Genomic DNA, 20,338 nt, shown 5'->3' on the forward strand with positions numbered 1-20,338 from the left:
TGTGCAGAGAAGAATTGCAATCTTTGGATTTACCACTGCCAAATGTAGAGATTAAAAATAGTTCTAGAAAATTACTAAATTTCAAGGAACGCTGTAATATTTTCTACAATTATAATTTCACAACTTACACAATGGCAATTTCACAAGTTAGAATTTTGTTGTGCAGAGAAGAATTGCGATCTTTGGATTTACCACTGCCAAATGTAGAGATTAAAAATAGTTCTAGAAAATTACTAAATTTCAAGGAACGCTGTAATATTTTCTACAATTATAATTTCACAACTTACACAATGGCAATTTCACAAGTTAGAATTTTGTTGTGCAGAGAAGAATTGCGATCTTTGGATTTACCACTGCCAAATGTAGAGATTAAAAATAGTTCTAGAAAATTGCTAAATCCAACGTACAATGATTTAAAAATAAATTTCTAAGTATACAGTTTATAGAAATCATAGATAATCTTCATTTAAAAAATATATCATTGCTTTGAAACTTTTCATTCTAAGAATAGTACACAAAATACCTTGCACTGTTGATTTTTCAATAGCTCACCAGCCAGTGACCAAACATTAAACTAGCTCCAATTTAAAAGCATCTCGTTCACCTTCGAGTTCAGTACATCTGAAAATTTTTAGGAAGAATCTTGCTCTCCTTAACGACAGAATTTAATCCCCGTTTGAATTGTAACTAGAAGCGCACTAGCATAGGAACGTTTTGACGACCCGTCCAAAGTAATCTTCGCCACACTCGAGACTTGCGGTGGGCTGGTAATTTCGAATGGAGGCTCGAGAGATAATCTGTCTCTCTGATTCGAAATGTGCCATGATAAGCAACGGTGCTGCACAGCAGCGCGCGCGCGCGCGCTAGAAATGACGAGGCTAAAAGAAGGAGAGAGGTTTTTGCAGGGCAAACGTTGGGCAAGCGAACGCAACAGGTGCGATACGCTTCGCGCTACGTTCTGTCCAGAGGTGTGTTGGTAACGTGCACGCGTGTGCACTCCTGTGAAGTTTATGATATGGATATTAAGGCATTTCTGCGAGAGTTCCCCTTAGACGTACTTACCTGCAATTATCTGCGAAATTAAGATTAAGTAGAGTGGAAATTGGGCTTTCATAGTTTGGTACAATTGGAACCCTTCCAGTATCAAGTACAGCTAATAAAGCGGTAGAACAGTGTTGCAGTACTTTTCTTTTCTTTTCTTTTCTTTTCTTTTTACATCCTTTTAATCTTGCTTCTTCATGATTCGCATTCGGTACTTTTAAATAATTTTAGACTAATTTTTGTGGCTATCCCCCAGCAACGATTTTGCTCCCTGAAACGCAATCAAAAGTAGATTCCTTATTACCTTATATTTAATTTCTTAATATAACTGTAGATCGTTCTCGAAAACAGTTATTGAAATTCGAAGTACAGTTTTCGAGACGTATCGTGTAATTATTTGAAACCGATAAAAGCGAATAGTCCCATCCAGCATCGAGCAGCATGTCAGAGATCTTTACATTTTCAGTTGAACATCACTCGACACATGCCTCATAGCGAATATCTCATCTCATTTCACTGTCATCGAGTGCTTCGATATTTTATTTCCTGCGAGTCCTATAATAAGAAAAAACGATAACTGGGCTGGTCATTTTTTCTTTTTTTGGTCGATCCAATATTGGATCCTGACACAAAGATGGGAAGTCGTTCGAGAAGGGACTTCCTCTCGAAGGGAGTGGACACCAAGGTGTGTTAGAGGAAACGATACAGGGTTCAAGGTTCTATCCATTGATGAGAAAAGGTTGATCGAGATCACGTCTCGCCTTGGGCTGGTGGGTTTCTTTCGAGGCGCAGCGCGTGAATTAGACCGAGCGGGAGAAGTCAGGCAGGCAGGCAGGCAGGCAGGCAAACGGGCAATCGATCGATTGTCCTCGCAGGAACGCGTGGCCCTGTTCTGCGCTATACCTTTAGCCTCGGATATACTTTGTCTTTTGTGGGTCGTGCCAGTGCAGCTGATGCCGTGAGAGCAACAATTTCCACCCTGCACTTATTTCTTTTGTTAGCGTCGCGGCGTGAACTGTATTTTTTCCTAATCGACTAATACGCAGCACTGAGACATGAACGTACGGTATACTTTGTCAGTACAGCACGTTCGAACGGATAGTCGCGTTTTATTCCTGCGTACTAATGCGTTTGAGAAATATAAATCACGTGCAATATGTATTAAAGATGCAACGACACGATAGACTAGCGTACGAATCAGGTATTTTACGAGTGTTGCGATATCGTTGTAAATGTAATTCTTAGATATTGCTCTTTAGTTGATTCTAGTAGTTTATAAATATAATTCTTAGATATTGCTCTTTAGTTGCTCTTCAGTAATTTATAAATGATAATTTTGTTAGTTACAATATATTAATTTTGTGGAGCATGTTAAGATGTTGGAACAACTTTTCAGGGGTCGCGTTTCACGTGAAAAGAGTCAGTTATTACGTAGACGCGTTGATAATTATCGATTCTGGTCTCTAATACGACTATTCGCGCGATAATAATCTTTTAGATGTCATGCTGCAACAACAGGCACACCCATTTATCGTTATAACCACGGTTCTCCAGTGGCGGCGCAAAGCGGGTTTCTACTACTGCGCCTGTAGTTTCGTCTTCCTCTGCTACTCGAAACTTTTCCCTCGCTGCTTACGAGGCAATAGAGCGCACTGATTTATCATCCACCATGCGCTACAACAGAAACAATCCCTTTCATCTGCTACTGGAAACTTGAAGCATTTTTAAAACAATCGTTCAACTACTTATTTAATGTTACAGAGCAAGTCAAGAAAGTCGCGTTTAAGTTCAAAATTAACTCCATCCCTAGCTCTCCTCTCTATTTCTACGATACAATTGCTTTCAAGAGCACTGTAAATACTCAACGATTATTACTCTCAATTCGCAGAGGGTGATACTTCCTCACCAACTTTCCAATCTACAAATTAGAATATTTCTTTAAATTCCTCACCATGAATAATTTCAAAATTGACTCCATCCCCAGCTGTCCTCTCTATTTCTACGATACAATTGCTTTCAAGAGCACTGTAAATACTCAACGATTATTACTTTCAATTCGCAGAGGGTGATACTTCCTCACCAACTTTCCAATCTACAAATTAGAATATTTCTTTCAATTCCTCGCCATGAATAATTTCAAAATTGACTCCATCCTCAGCTGTCCTCTCTATTTCTACGATACAATTGCTTTCAAGGGCACTGTAAATACTCAACGATTATTACTCTCAATTCGCAGAGAGTGATACTTCCTCACCAACTTTCCAATCTACAAATTAGCATATTTCTTTCGATTCCTCGCCATAAAGATATTTCAAATCCGTATCGCACATAGAAAACAACTTACACATACTGCTGCTTCCTATTTTACCTAATCGTCGCCTGTTTCTTTTGTCCCAATCACTGCCTGTTAATAAGTGTAAAGCAAGATTAAGAGAGATCGAGTAATAATATTTAATGGTGGAAAAACGGATCAGTATCGTGTGGCGTCCTCGTCCACCCGTTTATGCCCGTTTCCAATCCTTGGCATTGGCGGATGTGCGGGTTGACGGATGGTGGTGGTAGCGACGACGGTGCGGCGACGGTAGCGTCAGCGGTTCGTCGTCATGACAACGTTTTTCCGCAACGTACCCGGCCTGGTTCGTGACGTCACGCAACGTCGGCATTGGTGTCGGCGTCGGGTCGCTGCTGTGCCACACCACGATGTGGAGGAGACGGTTTCCCCGTCGCTGTTGCTCTCAGCCGATGCTCAGTCGCGCCCTCTGCGACTGGCCAAGATGGCGGTTCCACGATTAACGAGGAATGCAGTGGTCGCAAACGCGCGATATCTCGCTCGTCTCAGACGCGAAATGATGTTTGCGGATTACCCTCGTTCAGTCGTTTCACTTCTCGACGGGGACCAAGTAGAGCGTCGCGGTTAAAGGATGTACTGCTGAGAGGTTGGGCGAGTTCCCGGATTGATTTTTAGACGTTGGTTAGGATTCGATGCGAGGTTCGCGATGCGAAGCGTGGTCATGCCAGCATCAAAGTAGATCATGCATTCGTTTCGGACCGCTGTATGCGTTGGGACTGTTTATTGATCCGTGTTACGGGCTTCCGAAAAGAGAACTTTTGGAACGCTCGCTTCAGTCGTTCCTTTATGTCCACCCGTCGATTATCCTGGTATCTTTTAGCTGTCTTACGTTCAAACCGTCTGGCGAACGTTTTTGCTACGTGGATTGTTTAATTGTTGGCATTTCGAACGAGTATTCCGATATAGCAGAAATATTTCTGATGTGTTTTTGTAAATTGTCATTCCGTGGGAAGGATTTTTCAAAATTCACGCGAGAAATGGAGCCGAGCGTTCAGTCTCTTTAACAGGCGACCTCTTCTGAAGTCGAATGCTTTTGTTGATTCCTCGATGAAGGTTGATTTACCGTAGACATACCTGACCTCGTTTCTCTCTCCAGGCTGCGTGTTGGCAGAGTACGCTGTTTTTTTATTGTAGTCATATATCCGCAGGATAAAAACCGCAATAGGCAATTAAATTGAGCTTCATCGCATTCCATATCGTCGAATTATGTGTCTTCCTCCATACGATGTTTACTGCATAAGTTCATGGCGCGCTCGATGGCGTGTCGTTTAGTAAATGTAACAACGTACGTATTGGAAGATTTTTTATTCCTTCAAATTGTACGCAATCGAACGACGAACAATGCAAAAGAAATGATTCGTTGTTACAATTCACGATTCGAAGCATTAGAAAATGTATGCTCGATTACAGTTACTTTACGTTCGATATTATCAGTCACCAAAGCCTCGAATCGAAACGTACGTATTGGAAGATTTTTTATTCCTTCAAATTGTACGCAATCGAACGACGAACAATGCAAAGGAAATGATTCGTTGTTACAATTCACGATTCGAAGCATTAGAATATGTATGCTCGATTACAGTTACTTTACGTTCGATATTACCAGTCACCAAAGCCTCGAATCGAAACGTACGTATTGGAAGATTTTTTATTCCTTCAAATTGTACGCAATCGAACGATGAACAATGCAAAGGAAATGATTCGTTGTTACAATTCACGATTCGAAGCATTAGAATATGTATGCTCGATTACAGTTACTTTACGTTCGATATTACCAGTCACCAAAGCCTCGAATCAATCAACCTCTGACGAAGTTAATCGCTTAATTCCAGCAGAGTTCAGTGTTAATTCTCCAGAAAGGGGGAGAAGAACTCGATCAATTTGCCCGGCCTATTTGACTTTCAACCATAAATACCTAAGATACATACGAAACTCAATCGCCAGGTGACAAATGTCGCGGCTGTAGGAAAAGCTCGATAACGCGATAATGTTCTCCGAAATGAAATGAAACTTAACTCGAGCGGTAGAATTAACGGTGATCGAATTAAAAAGTAAATGTTCTCTCTCCCCAGTGTGTCGCTAGTCCATGGCCGGGCTTAAATCGGCTCGGGCATCTTCGTCCTTCCTCGGACGGCAGCTCCGTCCGTCTGATCCTGCGTACACCCGTTCCACTGGCAATCAACCGAGTTTCACTCTTACTTTTCCTGCTTTGCGTATCGGAGAGCGAGCGCGCGCGCGCGCACGCCGCCTGTTGGCGCCGCGGCGACGACGACACCGATGCATAAGCGCGTGACCGAGTTCCGGCGGAATATGATCGACCGCGCGAAACTCGGTCAAAGACCACCGACACCCTTCCTTCGAGCTCTCTGTCTCTCTATATCGCGTGTACATTTTTGTCGCCGTGAATATGCGTGAACACGCCGCCACTCTTTCACGAACGACGAAACTCGAGAGCGAGCGGCCAGCTTCGCTGCCAAAAGATATACATATACATATATAGATATATATTCCAGTCGAGAACGTCGCGCGTACATAATGTGCGATCCTCGAGGGTAGTGTTCGCCTTTTTTTTTTTTTACATACATTTTTTATCGCCGTGTTTTTTGCTCGTCTGCCTCGAAACTAAGGGGGTGCGATAAAATGAAATGTACGTTGGGTTCGTTTAGTCGTGGGGTTTTTGTAGATTTATCGTGGACGTAGACGATCGTTGGGCGGTTGTATCGGGTTCGTTAGGGAGATTGCTCTTTCTGATCTGGGCTTTTGATTTTGTTGTAGATAAGTATCGATCGACTCGAAGATCAGACTATGTTATTTCTAATAACGGATTGATCACACCCGTCGCTTCATTCACACGTGAGTATACCGTTTTGTTGTACATCCGTGGAAATTCAAGTATAGTTTTTGCGTTGGGTGATACGTATCTTTCGTAATGGAAGTATTCACGATTATATTCTAGTACATTTTGGTAAGTTATTTTATATGTTAATTTAAGACACTTTTTTTCGTACATTTTGTTTCTCTGTAAGTATTACAGTTAAATGGAAAATCAAGTCTATTTGTTGTTGGTACAAACGTACTTTTAGTAGTGAACAACGGTCCAATTAGTTTTTTTTTCAAACATTTGAAAACTCTAATTACTTGTGTCATTGGAGTATTTTTTTTCTGCAATTTTAGTACTACTTTTCACAATGCATTTTATCACAAATGTACAAGAAAAATCCCCCAAGTCTGTGAAACTAAAAGTACAAGAAAAACGTGAAATGTTCATAATTGATTTTAAATGTTTTTCTTTCGAGAGTTGAGTATATCTTCAAATCAACTAGCTCAGAAATGGAAATTCAAATATAGTTTTTGCGTTGGGTGATTCGTATCTTTCGTAATGGAAGTATTCACGATTATATTCTAGTGAATTTTGGTAAGTTATTTTATATGTTCGTTTAAGACACTAAGTACATTTTGTTTTTCTGTAAGTATTACAGTTAAATGAAAAATCAAGTCTATTTGTTGTTGGTACAAACGTACTTTTAGTAGTGAACAACGGTCCAATTAGTTTTTTTTTCAAACATTTGAAAACTCTAATTACTTGTGTCATTGGAGTATTTTTTTTCTGCAATTTTAGTACTACTTTTCACAATGCATTTTATCACAAATGTACAAGAAAAATCCCCCAAGTCTGTGAAACTAAAAGTACAAGAAAAACGTGAAATATTCACAATTGATTTTAAATGTTTTTCTTTCGAGAGTTGAGTATATCTTCAAATCAACTAGCTCAGAAATGGAAATTCAAATATAGTTTTTGCGTTGGGTGATACGTATCTTTCGTAATGGAAGTATTCACGATTATATTCTAGTGAATTTTGGTAAGTTATTTTATATGTTCGTTTAAGACACTAAGTACATTTTGTTTTTCTGTAAGTATTACAGTTAAATGGAAAATCAAGTCTATTTGTTGTTGGTACAAACGTACTTTTAGTAGTGAACAACAGTCCAATTAGTTTTTTTTTCAAATATTTGAAAACTCTATTTCCTTGTGTCATTGGAGTATTTTTTTTCTGCAATTTTAGTACTACTTTTCACAATGCATTTTATCACAAATGTACAAGAAAAATCCCCCAAGTCAGTGAAATTTAAGGTATAAGAAAAACGTGAAATGTTCATAATTGATTTTAAATGTTTTTCTTTCGAGAGTTGAGTATATCTTCAAATCAACTAACTCAGAAATGGACTTTGTGGTTTTGCTTTGTATACGCGTAGAATAAAATTGTTTACGCGCATGTTATCGCGAACATAGATAACCCAGAAACCTTGGATTGGCGCAGAAACAAAAATAACAAAATTTTCGCTCGCAATTAACCCCTTGGCTTGCGATCTTTCTTATAACACGAAAGAGGGGTAACATTTGATAAGATCAGATTTTTTACAAAATAAAATCACAGTTAGTATAAAAGCTAAACTCTATTAAAAATTCAACGTACTTTCGTCTCATTTCTATTGTAATCCGTCTTACGTCTATGATACTTGCTTATAAGCCAAGAGGTTATCATGCACACCATCCTAAACGCATTTCTAAATTTCCCAAAACATTTTCCACAACTCTCAACCTAAGCAAAGATCATTAATTCCAATCAATTTGCATTATCAACTCAAATTGGTCAAAAGTATACGTTATTATTAAGTTATGCAAAAAAACAATACTCAATACGTTGCTTTAATGCAAAATAGCCCCTCGACAGTCCTCAATCAAACACCCTGACCTCAAATATCAAATAACTCGCGAAAAAGTCCTCAAAACGACTCAACAAAGCGTTAACGCAACGTGTCACGCAAAATAACAATAATTCCCAATCAATTCGCATTATCAACTCAAATTGACCAAAAGTGTACGTTATTATTAAACTATGCAAACTAACAATACTCGAAACGTTGCTTTAATGCAAAATAGCCCCTCGACAGCCTTTAATCCAAACACCCTGACCCCAAATACCAAATAACTCGCGAAAGTGTCGTAAAAACGACTAAAAAAAAATGTCAACTCGGACGCAAATATCTGTTACGCATTCGAATCGCAGGTCGGACATGAAAAATCTTGGTTCGCGTTGGACGGTCCCCGACATAGCACGCACTGCCGCAGCGCGTTCGTCATTTCTCGTCGCCATTTCGTCGGAACGCGATTCAGATAGCAGCAGCAGCAGCAGCAGCAGCAGCAGCAACAGGAACAGCATCATCATCAGAGACAGCGACAGAACCGGAAGCAGCAACAGTATTAAAGTAAAGTGCAGAAGGAGCAACGTTAGGAGTAGCGGTAGTGGAATCGATAAGGAGAGTAGGAAAGCCAAAGGCGTCACGGCGATCGATAAGTACAAGAGGGAGAGGAAGAGCATCGGTAGATCGGCAGTCGACGTGCTGCACGAGTTGCATTTATCCGTCCGATCGTACGTAACGGCGTTGTCAAATCGGTTCGACGGCACGGCGCGTCCCGAATCGACGCCTGGACACCGGCCCCTAGCCGGCAAGTCGAACGGTTCCCAGCACCGGTTTCGTCCCCGCAAGCCGCAGCAGCAGCCACTCCACCACCTCCCCGCATCGTGGGACACGCGCACATTACACTTCAGGAACTGTTAGCACCGATCAAAAGTGAGTACGCGACCGTATTTTTATTGCTCTCTCGTTTCAGCTGCTCGCCACCATTTTTACACCATTCTCGATCCGCGTTTCGAGATCCGCTGCTCGACACCATTTTTACTGGACTTTCGATCCGCGTTTCGAGATCCACTGCTTTATGCACAGCCCTGTCTGAAGGTAGATCTGTTGATGCTCGTATGGGATTCTAACTCTTTACATTCCATTGTTCCTTGTTAAGAGACATTAAGGTTTATTAGTGAGAATTAACTTGTTTCAGTACAACTTTTTGAGAAATACATGTTTTCTGAAATGGTGGAAGATGGAAAGAATAACTTACTATTCTCAAATGCAGATCTGCAGATACTCGTACGGGATTCTAACGCTTTGCACTCCATTGTTTCGTCCCTGGGGACATTAAAGTTTATAAGTGAGGATTGACTTGTTTTAGTACAACTTTTTGAGAAATGCATGTGTTCTGAAATGGTGGAAGACGTTAAATAACTTACTATTGTCAAATTTAGATCTGTAGATACTCGTACTCGTTAAGGTTTATTAGTGAGGATTAACCTGTTTTAGTACAAATTTTTGGGAAATGCATATTTTCTGAAATGGTGAAAGACGTTAAAAAACTTACTATTGTCAAATGTAGATCTGTAGATACTCGTACTCGTTAAAGTTTATTAATGAGAATTAACTTGTTTCAGTACAACTTTTTGAGAAATACATGTTTTTTGAAATGGTGGAAGACGTTAAATAACTTACTATTGTCAAATGTAGATCTGTAGATACTCGTATGGGATTCTAACTCTTTGCAGTCCATTATTCCTTCTCAGAGGAGATTGAAGTTTATTAGTAAGAATTAACTTGTTTTAGTAAAATTTTTTTGAGAAATGCTTGTTTTCTGAAATGGTGGAAGACGTTAAATAACTTACTATTGTCAAATATAGATCTGTAGATACTCGTTTAAGATTCTAACTCTTTGCACTCCATTGTTCCTTGTTAAGGGACATTAAGGTTTATTAGTGAGACTTAACTTGTTTTAGTACAACTTTTTGAGAAATGCATGTTTTTCTGAAATGGTGGAAGATGGAAGGAATAACTTACTATTGTCAGACATGCAGAAGTCAGCCTGCAGTGGATATTGGGGAGTGTTTTAAACGTTATTATACTTTAGAAAATTGTATGAAGTGGACAAAGTGACGCTGAGTAGCTAGTAGCTAACGTCCAGAATGGTTCAAAGTGGAAAGGGCTAATATATGATGCAGAATATTACTTTTAACTTTTTTGGTATGAGAGAATTTAGTATGAGATATCGAGAATTTTAGTAGATCAAGAAATGCTGAGTTTTTAGTAATTACTATTTAATATATGATACAGAATATTACTTTGAACTTTTTTAGTATGAAAGAATGAATTGAGATATCGAGAATTTTAGTAGATCAAGAAATGCTGAGCTTTTAGTAATTATTATGTGATGAAAGTAAATGGTACGCACATAAACGCTATTTAATCCGTTTTTCATTACCATTGGGAAATATGGATAATACACAGCATAATTAGGCCGGGCTATAAATCTCTTTTTGTATTATGTGACTTTTTATGGAGGTGCATCGGATAGCTGTTGCACTTTTCTTTTATTGTAAATTGAGCGTTACTTATTTCTCGGGCATTTATTCATTTTTTCTGTTATTCTGAACAAAGAAGTATTACTATATATATATATAAAGAAGTATTTCAGTAATTTTCCAAGTGTGAAACCATGTTGCAACAATAAATGCGAGAAAATGCAGTGTAAACATTTTCTCACTCGTTTCTTTGCAATATTTTTCATTACATTGCTCATCGTTCAGCGTTTACATTTAAGTAGCTCCTTCTAATTTGTTTTATCATACCATTAAACTGAAGTAAAGAATTTTCTGTGTATACATGTATCCGAGTTCTGTTTAAAAAAAAAATCAAGGGGATTTATGCGAGGAAAACGGTGTAGCCGTGGTGTCAGACTGTGGATATTGAACCATTTTTCTTCCTTAACGTCAAATATCTCCTTACGATATGAGTTTTCTATTCAAACGAAATTTGATATATTCTAAGATGCATTCAATTTTTCGATATTATATTTTAGCACTTTCTCGTTCAGAGTGATATGTGAAATCAATTAATGTAAAAAGAAATAGTAAGGTTTCATTAAAAAAAAAAAAATGCGCATTGTAACTGCATCGATGCACCTGTATAAAAAATCGTCTGATACAAGCACAGAGTTTGTTAACTGAGGCAAAATTGCTTTTTATAATTCTTTTCTATTCATAACAAAAAGTATATAGATACTTTGATCGATCAGAAATTTGAACTTGCTAAAAGTTAGATTAACTACAGAAAAGAGTGCACTAGACTGCACATTTTTATTCGATGAGAAAAAAGGCGAATCTTTTGTACCGAATATTTTTTAATCGAGGACATTTAATACTAAATATTTGTTTGGGTTTTGCTGTCTTTAAAGTAGAGTTACTTCTTTCACACTACTTTTTTATTGCAAAATGTTTTCAAAATGTTGTACACTATTTTTATCTCGTTTATGGTTTTTTGATTTACTGTTTTGTATTATTTAAAACAATGCAGAAATGTAATAATGCAAAACAAATTTTTAAAAATTCAAAATACTTTCAAATTTACAAATTCAAAATAAACAATTCAAAATATATTTAAATTTTAAAAAATTCGAAACATTTTCAAAATATTTTACGAAGATCGTGGAAAACTATATAGTACAATTCTTTATGCAAAAAAAGATAAGTATTATGTTTTTTAGTTTCGCATCCTCTACTTTGAAGATGACGAAACTAAAACAAACACTGAGTATTAAATGTCTCTTTAAGATCAAGTTTCAATTAGACATCTTCCACAGAAAAAGAAACTATAAAAAAGACATGTTAACTTTCAAATAACTTTGAGGATAATTAAAAAATGAGATAAATGGAAACTAAAATATTTTTTTTAAATGTGATGTTTGGATCATTCCAAAATGAATGATCGACTGCTCTAATATTTAAGGAATAAATCAAATTTCTATTTAGGTTTTATTTGTCTATTTAAAATTATGAAAATTAATAGTTTACAAATAACAACGTCAGGATTTTAGGATTCAACAAACTTAATTTTAAATTATTTCTGATCAATCTTATCAGAAGTGCATCAAAATTGAATATTTGATTCAATAACGTATCCATCAAATTTAGATATCATTAGTTAACGTTTCTACTAATCTAAAGTTCTTTTTATCTAACACACAGCTTGAAAATAAAACACGATTAGTAACAACATTTATTAAGAACAACAAAATGGTTCTACCAATTTTTACACAAACATATTAGTTTTCTTTCTAACGCGTAATTTAAATATGAAATGATTGAAATAAAGTATTTGTTCAATGACAAAGTATATAATTCCATAAGGCACGCCAATTGCTAAAGTCGATTGTATCATTGCACATAGATAAATCATTAAAAATCAATTTCATCGCGTTACAGAGTTATACTAGGTTTTCTCTATTTTTGCATCAAAATTTCCTTCCAAAAGTATTAAGAACAACAAAATAGTTCTACCAATTTTGCACACACACATTAGTTTTCTTTCTAACGCGCAATTTAGATATGAAATGATTGAAATAAAGTATTTGTTCAATGACAAAATATATTACTCCATAAAACACGCTAATTGCTAAAGTTGATTCTATCATTGCACATAGATAAATCATTAAAAATCAATTTCATCGCGTTACAGAGTTATACTAGGTTTTCTCTATTTTTGCATCGAAATTTCCTTCCAAAAGTAAGCAACCGCCCGTGTACTTTTCAGGGATAACTAACTCTGATGATGCATAATTAATGAAGAATTTCTATTTTTACTTACGACGAACTTGAGGGGCTATGTGGACGTTAGTGTCTCTATTTACGGATCAGTCCGCTTGTCTCTAGCGGACTCGTAATGTCACACGAATCGATGGAACGTCACGTTTAGCTGAAATCATTTGCAGAACGCGGAGGAAAATTGGTACAAGTGACGTAATCTTGAATATTCTTATCGCCTGCAGCTATGCATGAACAGTCAATAACGAGTGGCTTGAGAATGTTGCAAAAAGTTTAGTAATTGTAAATTTGTTCGTGAATAGATTTCAACTTAATTTTTAAATTCTCGAAACTCGAAAGTCCTCAAGCTTTGGAAACTCGATACTATTGAAACTTGAAATAAACCTTCTGAACGCCACTAATTTCGCATAAATCTTTATTGATTATAATTGAATGAAATATATATATATAAACATATTTATAAAAATGAAAGAATATCTTTTAATCGCGTTGCGAATGATTATTTATTAATTTATTTTTTAGTTTCTTTTTTTAGATTTTCACTGATTTGATTTCTCAAAGTTTTCCACGTAATTCCTAATACAAATTGAAAATTATTATTATAATGAATAAAAGATATTAGAAAACGTATGTGTGCGATATTCACAACGTAAAAGCAGAGATTAGTAAATCTGAAAAGGTAATTCAACACTTGCGAGATTAACTCGGGTAAAGTTATTAGTAGTAGAATGAAATTTCTTCACAGAGAGCTGTTTGTGCTTTCAAATATTAAAATGCATTGTTATGCACGCGATATTGTGATAAGCAAACATTTGTCACATTTAAAGAAAATGAGTTTGTATTTCTTCTCAAAATTCTACAATTGAAAACAGTTGAAATAAACTTAAAAATTCTTGTAAACTTCTTAAAACAATATATAAAAAGTAAAAACAGAAAAATAATTTTATTTCCTACTAATTTTAATCAGATTAAGGAAATGCAATTTACATTGCATTCAGAAAGATTCTAATATCGCCAGGTATAAAAAATAACGGATATTTGCTTGGAACTTATTATACGTTTGCAATGACCCATTTTTTTGCTGAATGCAGATTCACAATTTTATATTTCTGGTCTAGTTGCCGGATCACAAAAGGCCTCGTCGGATTCAACTAGTGCGTCTTAAGCACGGTTTTATCATCGTATTGTTCACAGCCTTTCAACAACACAATGTTTAATAATTAAGTTGGAACTAATCCTGCATCGTGAATACTTCGCATTTCAATGTGATAAAGCTCCAGTTGGCGGTACTCCAATTTTTCGAGCGCGATGAACAAATCGGAAAGTCGCGAGAAATCTCTGGATCGGAAAGGTTTAGAGCACGTTTTATATACATAGATTGACGCTTCGATTTGTTAAGCTGCGCAATCTTTCACAGTAACCCAGCACTTGAACGTAAATAATATTTTCTTTTCACTTTAAGAAATTAATATAATTCTTTAACGATTCACAAGAATTTTTAAGTCCATTTTTAATTAGAAAAGAATATTAGAAAAAAAAGATACAAATTATTTTTCAGACATTCAGCGTTACGCTTCGATTTGTCAAGCTGTGCAATTTTTTACAGTAACCCTACACTTGTACTTAAATAATATTTTGTTCAACACTTTAAGAAATTAATATAACTTTTTAACGATTCACAAGAATTTTTAAGTCCATTTTTAATTAGAAAAGAATATTAGAAAAAAAAGATACAAATTATTTTTCAGACATTCAGCGTTACGCTTCGATTTGTCAAGCTGTGCAATTTTTTACAGTAACCCTACACTTGTACTTAAATAATATTTTGTTCAACACTTTAAGAAATTAATATAATTTTTTAACGATTCACAAGAATTTTTAAGTCCATTTTTAATTAGAAAAAAGGCTCGATATAAATTATTTTTCAAACATTGAGCATTACACTTTGATTTGTCAAGCTGTGTAATCTTTTACAGTAACCCAGCACTTGAGCGTAAATAATATTTTGTTAAACACTTCTAAAAAATTAATATAATTTTTTAATTATTCACAAGAATTTTTAAGTCAATTTTTTATTAGAAAAAGGGCTCGATATAAATTATTTTTCAGACATTCAGCGTTAGTTAATAGTTCATATAAACACTTTAAGAAATTAATATAATTTTTTAACGATTCACAAGAATTTTTAAGTTAACTTTTAATTAGAAAAAAGGCTCGATATAAATTATTTTTCAGACATTCAGCATTACAATTAATAGTTCACTGATAATAGTTATTTGTTACTCGAAGAGGAACTCGATCTAATGTACGAAAAGTAAATAAGATTAAAGGTAAATGGACGACTCGAGGCGTTCTGAAGTGGAGGAAATTATGGGCGAACATACTTTCCCCAGTATCCCACGTTTCGGACAACATAACACGAAACTCCTGTCGTGAAATCGTGAAGTTTATTACTAAGTGGTCTGAGACGTAGAGTTGGGAAAGAGGAACTCGAAGTGTGCTGTCCCATTATATAAATAAGTTCAGCCTACAACTTCCTTATATCGGTGTATAGTCTCGCGAACATCTATCCTGTTTTAAGAAGATGACTTTGATCGTTTCTCCAGTATTGATTTATCCATTTATTTTACGATCGTCGCTGTTTTAAATATTACTATTTATTTCTTAAAAATGCTTAAGGATTTAGAGAAGCCTTTTAATTTGTAATATTGTATCTTCAAGTTTCATTCTAATTTCTATTTTCTAGAATAGTAGACAAATATCAGAAATCAAATACTTAGAAATAAAGTCCACTTTAAGTTTTGATTGAAGAGTAATATTGTAATGTTAGATAGTAAAAGTATTAGCTAAAATTTTTCAAAAATTAACGTAGGTAAAATAAATTTAGGTATTTTAAAAATTAAAGTAGCTGAAATAGATATTTTTTTTTGTTACACTAGATGGTAGAAGATTATTCCTTAACATTATCATTATTGAATAAAAAGTGCAACAGAGTTCAATATTTCAATTTAGCATAAATAATTTACATACAAGAATTAAAACAATAATTCTACTCCAATAAGAATAATTATTATTCTCTAGTAGCTTCTATTATTCTCATTAACAATCGCAATTTTGAATAAATAAAAATGTTTAATACAAACAACTCCATTGATAATACAAACTTACAATTTGTGACTACGTATCCACAGATATAATAGAATGTACACGTGAATTTTTTAATACCAATAAATCTCCTTCATCTGTTGACGAGAGAAAAAAAGAGGGAGATAAAATGCAAACGATAAAAAACGATGCAAATAAAAATATCTCCAAGTTTAACCGAGCAAATGCAGAAAATTAACGAGCAACCGTTGTCGTGTTCAGGAAGGTGGCTCAGCTGTGTGCAGCTTAGACAATGTCCGAAGATTCTGACTCTGTATCAGAGGAAGAAAGAAGTTTGTTCCGTCCGTTCACGCGGGAGTCCCTGGCAGCGATCGAGGCTCGCATCGCCGAGGAACATGCTAAGCAGAAGGAGCTCGAGAAGAAGAGAGAAGGCGAGGTAAGAACGCGCTCGTATTTACCTTAAAACCCACGCACTTATATATGATATATAATATATCTATAATACATAGTCGCTGAGCACGATTCGAAAGGATCGTTGCTAGCGAGACGAGGACCCTCATATAATTTTCAACCTTCTTCACTTACAAAACGATCTCTGTCATTGTTGATTTTCAGTTTTTTTTCGTTTCCACTTTTTAACAATTTAATCGACGAACGATCTTCACGTGCGTTTTTTTTTTTATCTCAAATTTAATTACGTTGGAATAGAGTTTTTAAGTATACTTGTTGTATATTGTTGTCTGTTAAAGTTTAGTGATTCTGGTCTGTGGCTCAAAAATCTCTTCGAATGTTTATATTTGCAAATTTTTGGCAAACTGAGTTTTTAGTTTTTAGATAAAATATTTTCTTTATGGAAATTGTAGAAATATTATCAAAATATGTGACTGATTTGAAATGAGTATTTATTGAGATATTTGTAACTAAAGTTTTAGTTTAAAGGTTCCAAGTAATGACTATTTCAACAAAGGACATACACATAAACTTTTTAATATACTTATAGAATTTCTGTATATATATTTGTACTGTAATGTATTTTTTAATGTTCAATTTAAAAAACTAGCAATGACTTTGGATTTGATACGAAACAACAATTATCTAAAATTGTATTATTTTGGTAAAGATACTTTTTTTACAAATATCTCGAGAATCAATTCAGAACAATGATTTTGATAATATATTTCAAATTCATTAAGATCAGTCAAGTATGTTCTTCCAATTATATCTTTACAACTAGTTAAAAAATTATGTGAATCGTGCAAAAAAAAAAAAATAATAATAATAAACGTGCATCGTAGTACTTTTTAATTAATCTACTTTTCAATTATATCGCTCCTTCTTACTGTTTTAAAATTCAGTCACACGATTTACTGTTCGAACAATATTAATTAAAAAAAAAAGTTGAAAGTGAAGCAAACATTCGAAACAGCAGTTAGCATGAACACTTTGATCTAACAGTGATTTCCATTGCTCGCTATAATTTTTTTTAGTTGTCAAAATTTGCTATTGTAAGCGTTCGAATATTCTTGCGAGCTACCACGATCCAACAGAAATATAAATTGCAGAGAACCATTCGATGCTTTTAACGGTTCGTAGAAATTTCGTGCTGCAACGGCAGAAAGTACTGGGAACAGTTATTACAGTACGGTTTTCCACAGGAGCTGAACATTGTAACACGATATGCAACGCACGTGGATCGTTCTCGTCGATTAGTCACACGCTCAATGCTCTGGCATCCACTGAATCTCCCATGATACCACATGTCCTTTTACTCGATTTACCCACGTGCTACGCGCGTTGTCAGAAATACGCGACCATTGACACTGTAACATGAACGGAGGTCCCCCCCTCGATGTCTGTAGGATGACCAAGAAACAATTAAAAGAAGCACTGTCGCGTTATACGGTGATTCGCGTTTCCAGTTACGCCAGTTCCAAGAAGATACCTACGATCGTTCTGCGTTAACGCGCCTGTTAAACATCGACGTATGCAGGTTGTTCCACTTTACAGATCTCCATAGCGAGACCTCGAACGTATAAGCATCGCTATTAAGTGTGTTGTTACCAATGGTTCTCTTCGCCAGTAATCACGTTTCCACTTGAGAATCGATTAATATTTCTCTATTGAAAAGCTAAGCTCAACTTACAAAAATCTAAACGAACAAGAATAAAGTAAATAATGAATGTTAAAAGGTAGCGTCACTTTTCTAATTAATATTGTTACTTGAACCGGTCAGAAATTTTTCGATGCTGAAAAGTTAATCGATCTCGAGCCTGTTTACCAATCACGGGTGTTACCCGTGACGCTCGATGGACGTTTTACAGTTGTTGTTGGTTTCAGTTTTATTTTTCTTTTTTTTTTTCTCTCTCCTTTTTTTTCTTCCCCCTGTCGTACCGTTATTTTGTGCGTAGCTGCAGTGCCGTATTTTTGCGAGATCTGTTTCCTCATGCTCGCAATACCACATCTACATTATATCTTATCTATATATACATATGATTATACAATACGTCAGGCTGCGGTGTTTCTACCTACCCTCTTGTAAACAACCGATTGTCGCTACTCGTCGCGTTGATTGTTTGCTTGATTTACTGCTGAACGTAGTAGAGAATACATCTGCCTATCCTATCGACGACTTTTGTCCACATCTCTGTCTATACACAGTATACATATTCTATATGTATATGTATGTATGTATATATATATATATACAACACGTCTGTCGTCGAGTAATGTATTGTTTCTGTGTTACCAAAGATATGTTCGCGTACAAGCTCGATGTCTGCAGTGTCACACTATCTGTGCCTGTTTCTATGCGTACATAAATATATCGCTGTGTCGTAGTTCTCTCTCTCCCTCTGTGCTCTTTCGTTGTATCGTAGAATCCTAGCCCTTAACCGTACGCTCACACAGTAGTCCTCTGACATGTAGGTAGCGTTGAGTGTGTTGGATCTTACACTGGTAGCATATAAATTCATTCCATGAAAGTACCCTCTCACGGTCGATATCCTGCTTTATGGTATCGGGGACCATTTTCTTTTTAAGGGGCCGCGATCATTCCGTGATATCCTTTTGCTGATAATTTATCATGCGTCTAGTAGACGGTGGTTGTGTTTATTTCTCGATTCAAAGTTATTTACATATTTAAAAGATATTAGTGTTATTAGTTTTTTTCATATTTAAAGAATATTAGTGTTATTGGTTTTTTTTCATATTTATAGAATATTAGTATTATTAGTTTTTTCATATTTAAAGAAAATTAGAATTATCAGTTTTTTTCATATTTAAAGGATATTAGAATTATTAGTTTTTGAGATATTTAAAGAATATTAGTGTTATTGGTTTTTTCCATATTTAAAGGATATTAGTATTATTAGTTTTTTTCATATTTAAAGAATATTAGTATTACTAGTTTTTCATTTTTAAAGGATATTAGTATTATTAGTTTTTTTTTATATTTAAAGAATATTAGTATTATTAGTTTTTTTCATATTTAAAGAATATTAGTATTAAATTTAATTGACGACGCAAGAAATTTTCTCCTTAATGATATTGGTAATTATTTTCTTTTAAGGAACCTCTTGTCTAAGAAACAGTAACTCTATTTATTTCTCGATTCAAAGTGAGTGATTTTTATATTTAACAAATATTAGTATTAAATTTAATGAGCCACACAAGAAAATTTCTTTTTGATATCGATGACCATTTTTTTTTAAAGGACCTCGATCATTTTACAATATCCTTTCAGATACTTTACCTCGCGTCTAGAAAACAGTACCTGTATTTATTTCTCGAGTTTAAAGTGATTTACGTATTTAAAGAATATCAGTATTTTTAATTGGCAACGCAAGAAAATTTTCTACCTATTTTCAAGGTGCATATTATTTCTTTTACAGAATATTAATGGAATTTATTTTCTGAAAGATATATAAATTTGCTAAGATTTTTTATACCTTTGAGGAGTATTTTATTTATGATGTCATAGTCAACATTGTTTCAACTTTTATGCGAGTTTTATTGAAATTTTTACGCGTGTTCGTTTGTATGTGAACCTTCAAAGATCTTATTAATGTAGGCGAATCCTTTTATTGAAAACAGTTCCTAAAATAATGCACGTATAAAAAGTTATAGACCGGTGTATTTCTAGCCGTCTGACTATAGACGGTCTGCTTCCCCTTGTACTGTCCCACGTTGATCTCACAGCTCTACTCCAGTAGTGCGGGTCAATAATATCTACTTGTTTCTGGTCTGACTTCTAATACGTGTATTATCACAGAAGGATAACACTTTTGCTAAAAATTTTTCTTAAAAATACTCGCATATTTTATCGTTCTTCATTGCATACAACAAAAATATTTTTTCT

General features: G+C 35.1%; 1 protein-coding gene and 1 long non-coding RNA gene across 33 annotated transcripts in view; one reads left to right on the forward strand and one right to left on the reverse strand.

The window, feature by feature from the left end:
• Positions 1 to 20,338, forward strand: part of Para (sodium voltage-gated channel paralytic) — a 79,205-nt gene that overhangs the window by 2,652 nt on the left and 56,215 nt on the right. For 19 of the 32 annotated variants that reach the window (XM_076907302.1, XM_076907311.1, XM_076907330.1 and 16 more), the window contains exons 1-2: positions 8,901 to 9,025; positions 16,243 to 16,417. In XM_076907302.1, the coding sequence (XP_076763417.1) occupies positions 16,274 to 16,417 (144 nt within the window). In that variant the 5' untranslated portion in view covers positions 8,901 to 9,025; positions 16,243 to 16,273. Of the gene's footprint in view, positions 1 to 6,166; positions 6,245 to 8,900; positions 9,026 to 16,242; positions 16,418 to 20,338 lie in introns of those variants that run through there. The other 13 variants (XM_076907306.1, XM_076907300.1, XM_076907301.1 and 10 more) reach the window with 1 other exon arrangement.
• Positions 8,644 to 20,338, reverse strand: part of LOC143430881 (uncharacterized) — a 54,269-nt gene continuing 42,574 nt past the window's right edge. Inside the window, exon 2 of the long non-coding RNA XR_013102657.1 lies at positions 8,644 to 9,051. This is a non-coding gene — a long non-coding RNA (uncharacterized LOC143430881). The remainder of the gene's footprint in view (positions 9,052 to 20,338) is intronic.

Source organism: Xylocopa sonorina, chromosome 15, assembly GCF_050948175.1.
Source record: "Xylocopa sonorina isolate GNS202 chromosome 15, iyXylSono1_principal, whole genome shotgun sequence".
NCBI lineage: Eukaryota > Metazoa > Arthropoda > Insecta > Hymenoptera > Apidae > Xylocopa > Xylocopa sonorina.